Genomic DNA, 17,911 nt, shown 5'->3' on the forward strand with positions numbered 1-17,911 from the left:
AATGGCAACATTCAGCTGAGCAAGCCATACAAAGACACCTTCCTTTCGCTACACCTAATCCCATTCTGGGTCAAACCCAGTGAAACAGTTCAACATTTACTTCAGAGGCCTGGGTCTCCCTCTAAAACAGGGTTATAATAAAAATTAAACACTCTTGCATCAGAAAGCCTGTGTATCTAACAAATCACTCAGTAAAAAGAAACTCTGTTGTTAAAATGAAATTGGGTGACTCCAGCAACAATAGGGCTATTTTGATGAGCGACTGAGACACACCACAGGAGAGTGACTGAAAGGAACCTTTATTTCCAGTGAGGAGCAGAACTGGGCAATTTCCAAAGACAAATGCAGGACAGGAAGCCTTAGTTGGTGGAAGGTCTGGAGTGAGGAGGGGAAAAAAGAGGCATTAGTATTTTAACAAGTGGACGACTGAAGATTTTGCATCCAATGCAGAACCTCTCATATTTAAGAACAAAGCTGTTGCTAAGCCTCATGTAGTGAGAAAAGCTTGAAAATTTTAAGGGCAACTTCAGCAATGGACTCAGAAACAGGATTTAATGGTGACTACTGTCTTTTTCCCCTGAGTGCCGGTTGCTCTTCATTCCAACATGCTAATTGTGGCTGGCTCCAAAAGATGGCAAGGTGGGAAATTTGCTCAGGGTGAAAAGATCAACTGAGGGTTGGCCATCAACCATTGTTACTTTGTATGGAGCCATCAACGTTAGGAGACAGACAGACAGACAGACAGACAGACAGACAGACAGACAGACAGACAGACAGACAGACAGACGGGGAGAGAGAACTCCTAGGCTGCCAAGTCCTGCCTTTTGAGGGGGGGGGGGGAATCCACTGAGGTGCTTTGTTTCCCCAATCACTGATTCAAAATTCCACCAAGGCTGAATTTTATGACCAAAACTGAGGGCTATTTTAAAAAAACTAAAACAGTGAATCCGCATAGCTCTGCACCACTTCAGACTGGTCGATCCCTGTAAGGCTGCAGTCGATCGTGGGCTCCTTTTCCTTTGCTTTTGTCTAAGAGCCCCCTGTCCCTCTCCCCTCCCTGCATTTTATCCTGTTCCGTGGAATGAAGAACGGAGTTTTTGCAGCGATATTTTGGTAAGCGAGTAATCCTCCTGCCCCTGAAAGTTAGGTGGCCCCCACAAACTGAAGTTTTTACCCTGCACCCCAAAAAAGGGTTATAAAAAAACTCAACAACTTTGACCTGAACCCCACTAAAATGGGGGTAGATCACCTCCAGTTTACAACTCTGCAAGTAGATCGCAGTCTCCTGGAAGTTGGCTACCCCTGGCCTACCCTATATAGAGTCCTACTTACTTGGCCCATTCCACATTTAGGATCAGGTGATCGTAGCCAAAGCCAGATACCCCTGCAATGGCCCTAGCAGCATCTTCTCGGCGATGGAAGCTGATGAAGGCAAAGCCCTGAAGGTAAGCAGCAGGAAAGATGAAAATAAAAGAAGGTAATTTTTGCTTGTATCTATATTATTGCCACCTCTTCCCCCACCTCTTTCAGCCCAATTATCAATCCCTCTTTCTCACCTTGGATTGGCCAGTGGTTTTGTCCTTGGCTAAGTAGATGCGGGATATGGACCCAAAAGGACGGAACAGCTCCTGCAGGTCAGTCTCCCGGGTGTCTTCGGACAGATTGGTGACACGGATGGTGGCATTATCATCGGCTAAGATACAAGGAGGACTGTTGGATCAGGGTAGCAAAAACTGAAGGACTCTTAAATACCTGCCAGCTAAACTATCTTTCAAGCAGGCCTAGGGCTTGTAAGGCACAGAATATACACAGGACTAGACTGCAAGATGTCAGGACACGGTCGATTCAGTCCCAACCTCCCCTCAAAGGGAACCTACCTCTACGGTTAGGCTGCATGGACTCCCCTCTGCGGGTGGCTCCATCTCTCAGGCTGGGTGGGACATACTTCCCCGTCTTGCTTTGCTGGGCTTGAACAGGTTCCGGTTCTGCAGAAACAAAATGCAGTGTTATTGAAACTCTGAGCACAACTCTTCTTCCCATCCCTGGCATAAGCCAACCTGTCTCTGCAGGAAGGGCTCACCCCATATCCTCTGCCTTTTTGCACCCCTCACCTCCTGGTAGTTTGTCCTTCTCGCCTGTGGAGAGCCCCAGCTGCTCTGCCAGCTCCTTCTGCATAGGTCCCAGGGTGTCTTTATATGGGCAGCGAGTGGTCCAATGATCACCCTTGCAGATACGGCACGACACGATCTTCTGCCCTTTCAGCTTGTTCATGGGGTCCTCCTCCTCTTGGCAATTCAAGTCCTGGCAAAGGACACAACCGAGTGTGTGGCCAACTGAAAGTCTGCTTGTCTTCCCACCCGCATTCAGAGCCCACAAAACGATTAAGTTCCAACCAAGTGTCTCCTATCAGCAGTGTCTTGTCTGTGCCAGTAATCTTAGGAGGCACAGGCAATACCGGTAGAAAGTGCCCTCTGCTCCACCCTCAAAAAAGAATGTGTCAGAATGTTAACAGGCAATGGCAACAGCTCAGTGGCAGACACCTGATTTGGAAGCAGGAGGTCCCATGTTTAACTTTCTCCAGGTAGGGATTGGAAGGACCTGCTCCCTGAAACCCTGGAGAGCAGCTGCCACTCAAGGTGGACATTACTGTGCTAAATGGCCCAGGGGGCTGACTCAGAACAAAGCAGCTTCCCATGCCATTTCCCCCCGGAAACACAAGCACCACAACCTGTCTTGAAACCCTGCTTTCCACCCCCTACCTTCCTGCATGCTGCCACTCACCTCCTTACTGGTGATGAAAGTCATGAACACATCATCGCTCACGGTGGTAGTGGCCACATTTGGGCCAGGGGCATCAAACTCTGAGTTTCCAAATTTTTTCCAGTTCTAGAGAGCAGAACAAAAGAGCTGGATGAAGTCTTTGATCTCATTTGCAATCCCCAAGAAGTGGGGGAGAAAGATGTTGCAAGGTAGACGTAGTAGGAATGGGCTGGAAAGACCAGCAGGGTGATTTCTAAAAGAATCCCCAGCTGGCAGATTCCAAATTCTGAGCAAATTGCACACCAGCTGCTCCAAAGCAAAACAGCAGCAGCAAAACACTCTTGTCAACAAGATGTAAAGAGTATCAAAACACCATATAAGATCCAGCATCTCAAAATATGAGATAGTACAATGAAAAAAAATCATCCACGTCAAAATAATTTCCCCATCTAAAGCTATTAAGCCAATATGGCCGGAAGCCTAGGAAAGGTAAAGATGTTATGTTACACTAGTGTTGTTCAGCCCGTTTAGAAAACGGGCGCTAGAGGATATGTGAGAGCGTGCGCACGCGGCTGCTGGTTGGGAGGTTGGGGGAAGAGTGAGAGCGGAGGGAATCTGCGCGTTTCCGCGCAGGCGCGCACGCTGCTCCGTAACCCATCTCACTGAATCCTTACTTGAAATCTCGGAGCAGGACACGGGAGCGTGCGCGCGCGGGTGCTGGTTGGGAGGTTGAAATCAAGAGAGGGTTGGGCGGGGCAGAGGGCAGGGGAGAAGCGGGCAGGGTCCTGCCTGCTCCTAGGCGGGGCTTCCAAACCTCGTCAGTGCGTGAGGCTTGAGACAAATACTGTAAGGTACTACCATAATGAGTGGCGATAACAATTACAAAGGCAAACAGGGGCTTTCTGGGACGGTGGCAACGGAGCGGGTATCTTTTCTGCACTTGAGGGGAGCCGCGCTCATGGGAGAAAGGTGTCTCTCTTCCCCCACCTCCAGTACGACGGCGAAGTTTGTTTTGTCTTGGGGGGATGAGCCTCCCTCCCTCCTTCACACCCTGAGACGCTGACTTTCCCAGGAGCAGTCACCCGCTTTCGCCCCATTGTGAACCCGGCGGGCGGCGGCACCATCCCGACTACATCCACGGCGACCCTCCCTGCCTTCAAGACGGCTTTGTCAGAGGCACAGCAATCTGCGTCCCAAGGAGCGCATAGTGTTGGGCGGCTGGGCTGGCTGAGTGGGTGGGTGGGGGCACCGTCCCTTGACTGAGGCAGTTCCGCCAACGAAATGGTAGGCAGAGGGGTGGGGGGACTTGCTGCTAGTCGCCGGTGGCCGGGGAGGGTAGGAGGGGGGGAAAGCAGCCTTCTCCTCCTCACGCTTTAGCGCAACTGCAGTGAGGTGCTTGTCCCGCCGGGAGCAGCGGTTGGCAGAGGGGTGGGGGGTGGGGAGAGCGCGCGCGTCCAATCCCTGTGTCCCTGGTTGTCTCTGCTGTCCAATCCCTGTGTCCCTGGGGGACATGCGCAGTGACCCAGGGACACACGGGACAGCTTGGACGCAGGGACAACTTGGACATTATTATATAGGATTACTTGTTCCAAGGATTAGGAGTGAGGAGTGCTGAAAACAGGCACAAGATATGATGTATGCCCCGTGGAGGACCTTAAGGTCCATAAATAGTAACACCTGAGAGGTCCTGGGCCAGAAGGAAATCAGATTAGCCTCAACTAGAACCAGGGCCTTCTCAACACTGGCTCCGACCAGGTGGAATGCTCTGTCTCCTGAGACTAGGGCCGTGCAGGACCTGATTTCTTTCTGCAGTTGTTGTGCCTGGCCTTTGGCCTGAGCCAACCTGATCCCCTCCCCCATTTTCCATTTCCTTCTGTATGAGGCTACATTTTTAATTTTAATGTATTTAGTCTTGTTCTTAGGTTGTATTTTAATCAGTTGTTTTATATCTAGTGTTAGCTGCTCTGGGCTTGGCTGGGGAGGGCGGGATATAAATAAATAAATAAATAAAAATGTATTATTAATAACTATTATTATTATTAAGACCAAGCCAGCTTTTCTCCCTCCCCGACTTGCTTCATTTAACATCCAGGCTGACAAAGAGTTTGAGTCCTCATGGACTCAAAACTCTTTATGATTTTACTGTCTAGTTTCTTGTTTTTATATTGTTGAAAGCTGCTGTGAAACATTTTTATGACATAGTGCCATATAATTATTTGTATAAATATATAAAGAAATAAAATAAATTCAGCCCCAAACCATGTAATTTACAGCTGAGTTGGCTGGAATAAAGCAAAAGACCTTGGGTGTTTCCCCCCCCCCTTTAGCCAGCCTCTCCCAACATGGTCCCCTCCAGATGTTAATTGGAATGTAACTCCCATCATCTAGCCAATGTGAAGAATACATGCAAAAACGACCTCTTCACTCAGAAAGAGAGAGCAAGACTAAAATGTTACAGATCAGAGGGCTGAGTTCACAGAAAAGTCTGATGAGCACCAAAACTTGCATAACTAATGGTGGGACCTCCCTTCAACATGCACTGGCTGAGGGTGGGCCTCAGATCCAATTTTAAGCCAATCAAGAACAAATTCAGACTTCACTTCTTATGGACCTATTTGTTTATCATTGGAATACTGGTTTGAGATAAAAAAAATATACTGTACTGTATATTGTTTTGGCTTTTAGACATCTCTTGCTCCAGTACCATTACTTCAGATCTGATGATGGCATATGCCAAGTGGTCAAGGAGGAAGGTCCAAGGGGGTAAATTCACTCTCTTAGGTGACTCACCTTTCGCCTAGCCACAGCCTTTGAGGCCTTCCGGGTCTCAATTCGAAAGGTGCGGATAATCTGGCAAAGGATAGCAATACGTCATATTATGCCCAGGGCAAGAATCAACAAAGAGGAAATGGGAAAAGCCTGAGGATCACACCTGCAGGTAGAATTTGCTTGCTTCTTCCTGACCACACAGTTACAGTCACAACCAACCTCCACCCAAAACCTATTCAATCGAGCCTGCAGAACTCGAGCAACATGAAAGATTGGAGGAAAACATCTAGCGGGGTCATCACTTTCAGACTAAAAACAGAAATGAACCATGGGACATGGAGATTCTGCCCCCATGCAACCTAGGAAGTGGTGTGCTGTCAACGAAAGGCAACTGGAAGTGAGGGGGGGGCCAAATCCCTAATAACACAAGACACCAAGAGGATAATGACACCCTGAGAATGAGAGCTGGGGGGAAAGAAGAGAGGTACAGTGGTGCCTCGCAAGACAAAATTAATTCGTTCCATGAGTCACTTCGTCTTGTGATAATTTCGGCTTGTGAAGCGTGGTTTGCCGTGGCAAAAACAAAACAAACCGCAAAAAAAAATCATCTTGCAAAGGACGGCCGTAAAAAACTTCGTCTTGCGAGTCACCAAAACCATCGCAGAACGCTTTCGTCTTGCGAGTTTTTCATTGTGCGAGGCATTCGTCTTGCGAGGTACCACTGTATGGCTTGATCCCAAGCCCCCACTCACCTTCACCTTGCGGCCATCCTCCTCTTCCCTGTACTCAGTCACTGTTTTGATGTTTCCATTCACAAGCTCCTTGGGTGATGGGAGAGGTTCTGTAAAAGTAGTGGGGGTGGGAACTATAGTAATCTTTCTGTGTCTCCAAGTCACCCAATACTGCAATCCCTTTTTGAAATGCAAAGTGAGCATTTACCTCCTTTCACAAGCTCTGGCTCAATGGTCACAGTTACATTTACAGCTCCACCTCCGCCTCCGCCTCCACCCAGCACTCCACTCAGGGGGATGTCCTTGAGCAGGTCGCTGGTGATGCATTTATCTGTGTTGGGGAAGGACAATAACTCAGTTAAAGTCTTTACATGAAGGATATTATCATTCTCTCTAATAGTAAATTAGTATAGTCAAATTTGTATAGCTGTTCGGAATGAAAACAGGGCTGCCCAAAATAAAATACATTCATGAGATTCCAGAGGTAAAGATGCTTATAAATACCTAAGTACTCCTGAACATGGCCACATGAGCTTCAAGTTCCTTTGGAATGTTGACAACACAGAGATAAGAAACTTTAGAGGAAGATCTCATTGTTTGGAGTGGAGGCTTCACAATTAATATTATTCCTTCCAGTAGCACCTAGAGACCACGAAAGCTCATACTAATGACAAACTTAGTTGATCTCTAAGGTGCTACTGGAAGGAATCCCCCACACACTACATCAGACCAACACGGCTACCTACCTGTAATGAATATGATGATGAAGAAAAAGTTAAGACCTCTTGGAAGGAATTCAACATTACCGTGTTTCTCCGGAAATAAGACACTGTCTCATATATGTATGTGTGTGTGTATGTATATATATATATATGTATGTCCTGAAGAAGACACACTATGGCTTATTTTCAGGGGGTGCCTTATTTTTTATTACGCGTCCAGCCTCACCTCTTCCTTGGCACCCTCCAGAACTGCGCCTATCACTATGGCTTATTTTGGGGGGTATGGCTTATATTGCACAAATGCTTAGAAATCCTGCTATGGGTTATTTTATGGGTATGTCTTATTTGGGGGGAAACAGGGTAGCAGTTTGCTCCATCTGAGCAAGCATATCTGCTTACCTGATGGAATGATCTCCCCTCAGTGTGGCTCCCCTGACAAAAGTAGTAACCTGTTTCCAGCCAAATCCACCCCCCAACTATTACTCAAAATTCACATGGTTTATACTCCCTCCTGCCCCTTCAAAATGGATTGTTGAGGCCAGGCTTCCATTTCTTTGGAATTTCTTTGGAGCACTGTGACTTCTCGCAGGCGCAGAATGCATGCGTGGCGAAAGTACTTCCGGGTTTGCCGACTTCGTAAGTCGAAACCTTCGGAAGTCGAGGCATTCGGATGTTGAGGTACCACTGTAGCACCATAAACTTGTCTGAAGGCATCCAGGTGGGATAGACAGGGAAAAAGCAGAGGCTAGCTGAGATCTAATTTCCTTGGTGTGTCCAAGATGTGGGTACAGATTTCAAGGTACAAGGAAAATAAAATCCATTCTGGGCCAAAGGGGCTGCTCTTCCTTTAGCATGCACCTTGTTCAATGACACATGAAATTTCTCACCATCATCTCCTTCCTCTTCCACTTGGTCTGCCCAACTGGGCTTGGAGCTGAAACAGAGTTAGAGATACCAAGTTAAGAATCTGTTCACAGTTAACGTAAATACAGTCATACCTCAGGTTACGTTATGGCCGCTTCAAGTTGTGCGCTTTTGGGTTGCGCAGCAGCACTAAATTGCGCTTTCCGCATAAGCGCCGAATCGCAACCCGCAGATGCGGCGCTGCAGGTTGTGAATGCTGCGGGTTGCAAACGTGCCTCCCGCACGGATCACGTTCGCAACCCGAGCGTCCACTGTATATAATTAGTCCTTTCTTGTCCTCTAACCTCAGCAATCGCTCTTCCCACACCCAGTACTTTCTTACCACTTACTTGTAGTATGACTAGTCCCTGACCCTCACCCATATACCTCATACTTTCATTGCGAGTCACTTTAATTCTACCAAAATGCACATTGGCTTCTTCATATGAAAGATAGGAACGTCTCCCCACCACATTCCAAATGGCATCCATAACTCCACCCTGAAACTCTATTCCAGGTACTCTGCCATTAACACATTTGGTCAACAGCTGCTCTTTTATTTCCTCTTCTGCCCAACCTCCAAGGAAAAGCATTCGACTACTAGTCAACCAGAACCTACATTAGTCTCTCAAGCTTTCTGACCAAGGCCCAGGAGTTCTGCCTCCAAGAGATAAACACGTCCCGCAAAGGGCACAGGAGCCCCACAGAACAAGGTCTACCAAGCTAAGGCCTCATCTTCCTTCTTCTGCACTCCTGCATGCTCCTTCCAACGCCTCCCTCAAAATAAGCTCACATGCTTCACTTTGCCCCAAACCCAGCAAAGAACCACCTTCTCCTTACCAAAGTATTTACCTCTCAATCTAATAGCTCAATCACCCTTTCCAAGACCTTCTCTTGCACAAGCACCCAACACACTCCACTCCTTACTGAGAAAGTTTGAGGCGGAGGCTCAACCGTCCAGAGCTCCTCTGCACATGCACCATCTCCCCATCTATTAAACTCACAGAGAACAGACTGGCTTCTGGAGCCCACGTCTGTATATGAACACGACACTTTACATGGGGAGATGTGACAAGTCTCCCACCCACAGCTTTCCAACCCGAACTAGGCCCAGGAAACAACCAGGGGCTGCGAAACAGAGGCTGCGCAGTATCACTCATTCCTTGGGGCTTTCTGGGTGCTTGCATTGCAGGGGGCTGGACTAGATGATCCTCAGGGTTCCTTCCAACTCGACAATTCTAGGATTCTCTGATGCTATGTTTAAACTGGCTCGGGGTCAGATGCTCGAAGGCAGGGGCTGCTCCCGGGACGAGGGGCGGCGCGGCAGGGAAGGAGGGGGCGGCCGGCCGGAAGGCCCGAGGCGAAGCCCGAGCGCCAGGCGGGAGCGAGCAGGCCACGCAGACCTCCAGCGGCCGCCGCCGCATCTCCGGAGCCCGGGAGGAGCCTCAGGGCAGCCGCCCTCGGAGCCCCTCGCCCGCCCCGAGAAGTGGCAGGGCCCAGGCCGAAGCGAAGGACGCGGGGAGGCGCCGCCTGGAGCCCGCCAAGGCTGCGCGACCCGCCCGGCTCCCGCCGACCCTCCCCACGCCCAGCACCCCTCTCTCACTCGTAGTCCCCCGTCGGCATGGTCGCCCAGCAGCAGCAGCAGCAGCGCGAGCAGGAAAGAAAGCGCAGGCCTCGTGCGCACGAAGAGGGTCGGGCGAGGCTCAGGCGCGTCGCGGAGCAGAGCAGAGCAGAGGCCTCAGCGGGCGCGTAGCATCCTGGGAAGTGTAGTCTCTCCGGCGCGGTGGCTGACTGGTGGGGGAGGCCACTTGCGCCTGCGCCTCACGATGCGCGTTGGACCAAAGCGCCGGGACGTTGCGCAGGCGCGGAAGAAGCCTCCTAAGCCACTCTGGCGTCACTGCAGCGGCGCTTTTGCCGCCCCTCCCACTGCTCCTCATCCGGGAGCCCCGCCTTCCCATTCCTGCCTCCTCTTCTCCGCCTCATCATGTTCTTTCTTTGTCTTGCTTCAAGCCCAGACAGCTCCAGCCGCAATATTGCTCAAGGACGGAGGATTTGGGTGGCGTCACAGGCGCCCTCCGCCCCCCGCCGAGTCTTCTCGCAGCCCTCCGCCAGCCCGGGAAAGCCCAGGAAGGCCCGGCGGGGGGGGGCGGGGCGGCGGCGCTGAGGTTCCCTCCGACATAGGGAGCGGGGTGGTCAGGCAAGTGTTTCACAAAACTCCCTGTTTAAAAATCCCTGAATTGCAGCAAGTGGCGCAGGAGCCCATGAGAAGGGGTTTTTATTTCTGTTCTTCAAAGTCCCCCTAGTCCCTTTCAGCCTGAAACAACCAGCTTCACCAATATAAGATGGAGGACGCTTGGCTTACAAGCAGTGCATGTTAAAGGATCTGTAAAGGTAAAGGGACCCCTGACCATTAGGTCCAGTCGTGACCAACTCTGGGGTTGCGACGCTCATCTCGCATTATTGGCCAAGGGAGCCAGTGTACAGCTTCCAGGTCATGTGGCCAGCATAACTAAGCTGCTTCTGGTGAACCAGAGCAGCACATGGAAACGCCGTTTACCTTCCCGCTGTAGCAGTACCTATTTATCTACTTGCACTTTGACGTGCTTTCAAACTGCTAGGTTGGCAGGAGCTGGGACCAAGCAACGGGAGCTCACCCCGTCACAGGGATTCGATCCGCCGACCTTCTGATCAGCAAGCCCTAGGCTCTGTGGTTTAACCCACAGCGCAGACCACAAAATGAGTCAACAATGTAATGCTGCAGCAAAAAAAGCAAATGCTATTATTGGCTGCATCAACAGAAGCTTGGTCTCTAGATTCAGTACTCCTCTATTCTGCCTTGGTCAGACCCCACCAGGAATCCTGTGTCCAATTCTGGGCATCACAATTTAAGAAGGGTGTTGACAAGCTGGAGCATGTGCAGAGGAGGGCAACCATGATGATCAAGGATCAAAAAACCAAGCCTTATGAAGAACGCTTGAAGGAGCTGGGTGTGTTTTGCCTGGAAAAGAGGAGACTGAGGGGAGATAGGAGAGCCATCTTGAAAGATCTAAAAGTATCTCACATGCTGAAACATGTTTGTTTCCTCCTCTGGAGGCTAGGACCTGAACCATTGGCTTCAAGTTACAAGGAGATTCCGGCTAAACAACAGAAAGAACTTTCTGACAGCAAGAGCTGTTCAACAGTGGAACAATGTCCCTCAAAAGGTTGTGGACTCTCCGTCCTTGGAGGTTTTTAAGCAGAGGTTAGATGGCCTCCTGTCTTGGATGCTTTAGCTGAGATTCCTGCATTGCAGGGGGTTGGACTAGATGACCCTTCCAACTCCACAATTGTAAGATTTTATGAACAGTCCTTACAGCATAATGCAATTTAGTTCCATCTGATTAGGCAATTATAAATAAATGACACACACACACACACCCCGGAGAATAAGGCACTCAAATAAACTGGCTAGTGGAGATCTTTTTGGTCTTTGGTTATAATTACAGGCTACATCCAGCTAAATCCTACTTAGTGCAGACCCTTTGAAATCAATGCTTGGATTTTTAATTCATTTCAGTGAGTCTACTCAGAGGACTAGAATAAGAGATAAACCATATGTGTGTGTGTGTGTCATGTAAATTTACATAGCAGATGGGCGGGGCAAACAAGCGCTGAGACCAAATGCAGAAAGGATGGGACAAGTGCATATTCCTGCACTGTGGAGGGTTAGCCGCCCTAGATAATCCTCATCGGGGTCCCTTCCCACTCTACAATACTATAATTCTATGAGAAAGGAGCCTGCGCTAAACACAGTGAATGGGGGCCCCCCGCTTGTATATTATATGAGATATTACTATGAGGAAATCATGTACATCATGAACTGTACTTTATTCCTGAGCAAAGCCACAATTGCAAAAAGGTGACTCCACATTCCTCCTGATACACTACACTGACATACCTCACACGTTCAGTGAAAGAAATGACACCAGGCTAGGTAACTGACAATAGTCACAGTTTATTCATTAGATGCAAACATTGAGACTATAAGGAAATGTGCATGAGGAGATGAGACTGCAAGGGGCCACAAACATTCCAGTGAACATCCATAGAGATCCTGAGTCTAGTAGCTGCTACATTCTTTTAGCAAAGCTGTTCCTGTTGGGGGAAAGACTTGACAGATTAGCCAGCAATTATGCATATGCCCAACTCCAGAAGACCACCATGGTTTGGGGCAGATCTGATCAGCAGGAACTGTCTGTATTTAATAACGTGTTGTGCTCCAGCCAATGAATGTTATCTAACAGCGCCATCTAGAGTAAGAAACACTGGTACTGCAACCATATGAAGTGTTTCCCCTTCAATTGACAGCTGTCATCCTAACTGGTTATAATGTTACTATGTCTCTAGCCTAGAAGTAATTTTATCCTGTCTAAGTCACTGTATAAAAGATGCACTGTGCAGAGCCTCAGGAATCCACTAAAAGCAGCTGCTCCTTCCATCTCCACGAGTCCTGTTTGGCAGGAGAGAAAGAGACTCCAGACAGCCATTTACCAAAAAGCGTAGAGTCAGTAGGCAGGAAACACCTCACCCCAGGGGTGACACTTAACTCAAGTGCCAGACAGGTAGCCATCAAGATCACAAAGAAAGGCAGCCCAGGAATGGATTCTGACTCAACTTGATCAGTTGGGTCAGGAAGTGTAAAGAGTTTTATTGTATTGTATTACTGGGTATCAGGTGATGGGTAAAAGGCGGGAAGGATGGCTACCTGACACCCAGGTACTGCCCATGCACCTCCCCTCTGATGATGTAGAGATGATGTGGTGATGATGAAAAATGGAAGGGGGGGACTGGAAAGTGGGGGGGAACTAATAAAAGTTGGGAGCACCTTCGGGGGTGGGGGGTTCCCGACAGACCCTGCTTTAGCAGTTTTGCTTATACAAATAAAGGTCAGGCTTCTTAGCCACTTTGCTTTAAGTTTTGCCTTGGTCTTGCCTGTTTTTGTTCAAACTTCCAACCGCAGGGAATCCTTTTACATAGCGGGCTCACAGAATCCCCTAAGGACTAGAGACCAGCCTGTGAGCATTTTGGTTCTTTTCAAGCCGAAAGGGGAAAATTGCTCCCCAAAGGTTTCTTTGCAGGGTGAGAAAGGACTTAAAGAGAGGCAGGAAAGAGTTAAGCAGGGAGATGTGGAAAGGTGGGAGGGGGCGAAGAGAGAGAGGGAGGAAAGAGTCACTCTGTTAATCTGTTCACAGCATCAACAGAGCCTTGGGATACTTCAAAAACACAGCACATTACTCAAGAAAATACATGGGTGTAAGTGCTTCAGAGTGCCCTGCCCCCCCCCTCTGTTTCTGCCTCCCAGAGGAGTATGGGGAGGCGCTGCCTGAGCCTGAGTGGGTTCAGGAGGGGTGGCACAGGCACAGCTCTCAGAGGGAGGGAAGGAGGAGCAGGTGAAGAGGACGCCCTCCCCTCTCACTGGGCAGTCCCATGGTACCGGTGGTGGTGGACCGCCCCCCCTTCCTCCACTATTGCCTCACTGTGTTAGCCATCAATTTGCAGGAAGTTTTTTAAAATTTAAATTACACTAAAAACATACTCTGCGGCCTGACAGCCGTGTGTATATATAAAAGGTTGGGGGTTGGAAGTAGCCCTCTTGGTGAGAATCCCTTGGCACATCATCCCAGCTGAACTAAAACCCTGTCAATTTCCATGTTCCAGCACAGAGTCCAGGCAGGCAGGCATTTCTGTCCTTAAAGCAGACATTCAGGCCTGCTTAAACTACTAGCCATCATTTTCTTGCCTGAGGTTCACTTCCATTCCACAGCTTCTGGGGTTATCACCATCATCATGCACAACTTTGCCCCCCAAACTGTAATTGTGCTGAGTCTCCCTCTCACTTGAAAAAACAAAGAACAATCACAGGAAGTGGCAGGTGGAAAAGCAGATGAGGCAGAGCATGATTTTGAGCAGTGAAGAGCCAGAGGAAAGAATAAGGAACCCCTCTCCCCCTTCCGTATCAAAACACACAGCCTTTTATAGCTGTTTGTTAAATAGTATGCACCTATCTGTGGCTTGACCATGAAATACCACATGCAAGTGGCCAGAGAGAGAACACTGCAGTTCTTCTACGATTCTTTAACCCAGTTACATGCAGTTGTCATGGCATGCCTCACCAGAGGAGTTTGGAGCATCCCTTGATGTTTCACAAATGGAAAGAGATCCTTGAGCTGCAAAACAGAACTTGTCAGTTGCTGTGCTCCCTCTAGTACCATTTGAAAACCAGATATTGCTTATTCCCTCTGGTTCTACTCAGTTCCATTTTGAGACCTCATCACTACCATCAAGAAAAGTTATCAAGTATTGATATTTGATCACCTGGCTTATAACCGTCAGTTTCATTTAGACACCTGTTTGAACTGTCTATATTGATGTCTATGTTCAGAACAGGATATAGAGGAACAGGATATAGAGGAGGGAGAAAGATTGTTTTCTGTTGCTCCAGAGAAGCGGACACGGAGCAATGGATTCAAGCTACAAGAAAGAAGATTCCACCTAAACATTAGGAAGAACTTCCTGACAGTAAGAGCTGTTCGGCAGTGGAATTTGCTGCCAAGGAGTGTGGTGGAGTCTCCTTCTTTGGAGGTCTTTAAGCAGAGGCTTGACAGGCATATGACAAGAATGCTTTGATGGTGTTTCCTGCTTGGCAGGGGGTTGGACTGGATGGCCCTTGTGGTCTCTTCCAACTCTATGATTCTAGGATAGATAGTTATCCATATTATCAATGTCAGCTGGCAATGGATTGTTGTTATATGTTTCTCTCTTTTTTCTCTTATGATTGCAAATAAAAAAATAATTTTTTTGAAAAGTATTGGGTAATCAAGGGCTTGGTGTGCAGAAATGAGCCAGCATTCTTGTGCTTAGATTTCAGAGGCAACACTAGCACACCAGACACAACGGGCAAATTCATCTGAAGAAAGTCAGAAATACCCTCTTTGAATAATTTATATAGCAGAGATTTTATTTGAAGAAATATTACAACATATAAAAACTACATAAAGTATTAATTTCCACTTGTATAAAGTGGTTGATTAATTTTCAATACAATGCATAATAAAAACACCCGCAACCCTTCCCCCCCAACACACACACACACACACACACACACACACACACACGCATGAAGTGGGAGGCACTGCACAGTTGATCACTTGAGAATGGTTTTTTGGAACATCAAAACAGCTTCAGAATTGTCAAGTAGACAAACACTGCTCACAAATACAGGCTTGAAAAGAGAAAGACAGAACACAAAATAATTCCCCAAACAAACAAAAACTTCCAACAATTTTCAGCGTGTCCAGGAGAAAGCAAATAAACCAGAAAATGAAACGAAGAAAATTAAAAACAATCAGTGCATGTTTGGGTGTTCAGGTGCTGGAACAGAAGAGCAGCAGGTGACGGGCTACTGACAAATTAATCTGAAATGTCCATCTTTTCCTGCTTGATATTACCTGCAGAAAAACAAAATATACCAGAGAGATAAATTAGATATGTTATTCCACGGATGGGAAACTTGTGACCTCCCATCAGGCAGTATTGCCAGTGGTCAGGGATGAGGGGTGTTGTAGTCCAACAACATCTAGAGAGCTAAAGGTCCTCCACTCTCTAGGTGTGCATGTGAGGGTGTCCAAGAAGCACATGGGCCCCATGCAAATAAAAGCAACCCCATTAGTTCTTTCTGGAGTGGGGGGAAATGCCTCCCTCAATTCCCCTTACCTACCTCAAAAGTTAGGCAAGTGATACAATGGAAGCAACTGGTCTATGCCAGGGAAGATAATGCAGAAGTACTGTGCTGCTAAAGAGGCTGCAATCCTAGCCCAAACAGGTATGGAGGCATGTCCCTGCTTCTTCATGCCACAGATGGGACATGGGCAGTTTGCCAGAGCTGTGGGAACAGGTTGCTCACAAGTCCTCTTTAAAATACATCACCGAAATCCCATAACTTACCTGTAGCATCCTCTTTCATTTTGGCCAACACACACAATTTGATCTCTAGTCCGATGGCTTTTGCCAGAGGTGGAGGCACTGCGTTACCCACCTGCAAAAACACCACCAGGGCAGGGGTAGAATAAACAGTCAGCACATGTTTGCAAACCACCTCACTTACTGCTAAGTATTGGTAGGGCCACCAAAGCAGGTGGTGCTGGGATGTGTGCAAATGGACCCCAAAGGTACCAAAACTTTCTCCCTTCCTCTTTTTGCTTACTGTGTGAGCAAGCCATCTGTTGATTTGGCAATCAAAAGTTTCAGAGTATAAAACACATTAGAATCTTAAGCCATCATTTAATGCTATCTTTACAATAAGTATTTCAGTATTTCACTCTAATCTCTTTCCTTGTGTATGTATATTTGTAGATAGACATACAAACACGCCTGGTGGAGAAATCTTCTTTTTGCATCCTGCTGGGCAGCTGCTTCTAGCATCTTGAGTTCTTCTCAGTTTAAACAAATTCAGAAATGTGAAGCATCAGGAAGCTTTAAAGGTTTCATCATAAGGTTTTTAAACTTGCTCCAGCTTTCATGGCTTTGATAATCTTCTAAAGAAATGTGCATACTAGAGGCAAGACAGCTATATGCTTGTCAGCCCCTTTATTTTATTTTTGTTTTGTAACAGTTATTTTATTTTTGTTTAAAGTAACAAAGCAACAGGGGAAGAAGGCATCTTTCTGGGCATCTCCACTTCTTTTAAAAGCAGGGATGAGGAACTTGTGGCTCTCCAGGTGTTGTTTGACTCCAACTTGCAGTAGCACCCAGACAGCATGGCCAATGGTCAGGGGTGACGGGAACATTTAGAGCGCCACAGGTGTCCTATCCATGCTCTAAAAGCATAAGAAGTTGTCCCATAAAAGTTGACATCTAAAGGTCTCCCTCCCCACCCAAAACATCTGTGCCAACCTACCTGTCTGTGCTTGTCAAGCACATTTCCAAACAGGCGGTAGGTATCTGGAAACCCCTGGGACCGTGCGCACTCACGCACACTCACGACCCGGTGCTGCTCGGGATGAAGCACACGCCCCTGCAAAAAAGAGTGAAAGACCATGATCCCTTTCTCAGGACATAAGGGGTAGAATTCAGCGCTGCACTATCAGCTCACCAGATTGAACAAGCCCCCCCCCCCCCGCAGTTCTCCCACCCCACACCTGAGCCAATATACCAAGGACTGCCTCTCCCCATATAAACTGACCCGGAATGTGCATTCATCCACATGAGGTCCAGAGGGTGGCAACACGAGAATGGATCTTTTTTGCAATGCCCCCCCCCGTTTGTGGACTGTTCTCCCAAGGGAGGTTCGTCTGGCGCCTTCATTATATAACTTTAGGCGCCAGGCAAAAACATTCCTCTTCAACCAGGCCTTGGGCTGACTGACATCCAATGCTCTTTTAAATGTGTTTGTGGAAGGGGGGGTTATTGTTTTGTTGTTTCTGTTTTGACTATTTGTGCATGTTTTATTTATTTACAGTGGTACCTCAGTACCACTTCAGGTTACAGATGCTTCAGGTTACAGACTCTGCTAACCCAGAAATTGTACCTCGGGTTAAGAACTTTGCTTCAGGATGAGAACAGAAATCGTGCTCCGGCGGTGTGGTGGCAGCGGGAGGCCCCATTAGCTAAAGTGGTAACTCAGTTTCAGGTTAAGAACAGACCTCCAGAACGAATTAAGTTCTTAACCTGAGGTACCACTGTATTATATTTACATACTGCCCTTCATCAAAAGATCTCAAAGCAGTTCACATGATAAAAACATGAGGTAAAATAAATGAAACACAGCTTATTGGGAAAACATGCAGGGGAAGGAGGGGGGAACTGTCCCTCTGACGGTGCTCCTGGGGCCCCTCCTGATCCTCCACATGGCTTATTTAACAGCTTTCTTTACATAAAAATATAAAAAGAGAAGAAATCCAAAGCAACCCATACTGCATAAAATCTCTAGTGAAACTTTTAGAATTCAGGGTAACTGAAGAAAAGGTTTCCAATGCTTCCTCAGTGTCC

The 17,911-nt window shown here is 47.8% G+C and overlaps 2 protein-coding genes across 2 annotated transcripts in view; both read right to left on the minus strand.

The window, feature by feature from the left end:
* Positions 1-283: 283 nt before the first annotated feature.
* Positions 284-9,658, minus strand: EIF3G (eukaryotic translation initiation factor 3 subunit G). Its single transcript, XM_035140614.2, has 11 exons — positions 9,489-9,658; positions 7,870-7,916; positions 6,469-6,591; positions 6,282-6,370; positions 5,551-5,610; positions 2,782-2,886; positions 2,112-2,301; positions 1,878-1,985; positions 1,557-1,693; positions 1,333-1,439; positions 284-375 (listed from the first exon to the last, which is right to left on the minus strand). Exons 1-11 carry the CDS (start codon positions 9,506-9,508, stop codon positions 360-362), a joined length of 1,002 nt encoding a protein of 333 aa, XP_034996505.2. The 5' UTR covers positions 9,509-9,658; the 3' UTR covers positions 284-359.
* Positions 9,659-14,872: 5,214 nt separating this feature from the next.
* Positions 14,873-17,911, minus strand: part of DNMT1 (DNA methyltransferase 1) — a 44,101-nt gene continuing 41,062 nt past the window's right edge. Inside the window, exons 32-34 of the mRNA XM_060269086.1 lie at positions 16,821-16,937; positions 15,869-15,959; positions 14,873-15,372 (exon numbers count right to left, since the gene is read on the minus strand). Coding sequence (XP_060125069.1) covers positions 15,335-15,372; positions 15,869-15,959; positions 16,821-16,937 — 246 coding nt within the window. The 3' untranslated portion in view covers positions 14,873-15,334. The remainder of the gene's footprint in view (positions 15,373-15,868; positions 15,960-16,820; positions 16,938-17,911) is intronic.

Source organism: Zootoca vivipara, chromosome 16, assembly GCF_963506605.1.
Source record: "Zootoca vivipara chromosome 16, rZooViv1.1, whole genome shotgun sequence".
NCBI classification, from domain to species: domain Eukaryota; kingdom Metazoa; phylum Chordata; class Lepidosauria; order Squamata; family Lacertidae; genus Zootoca; species Zootoca vivipara.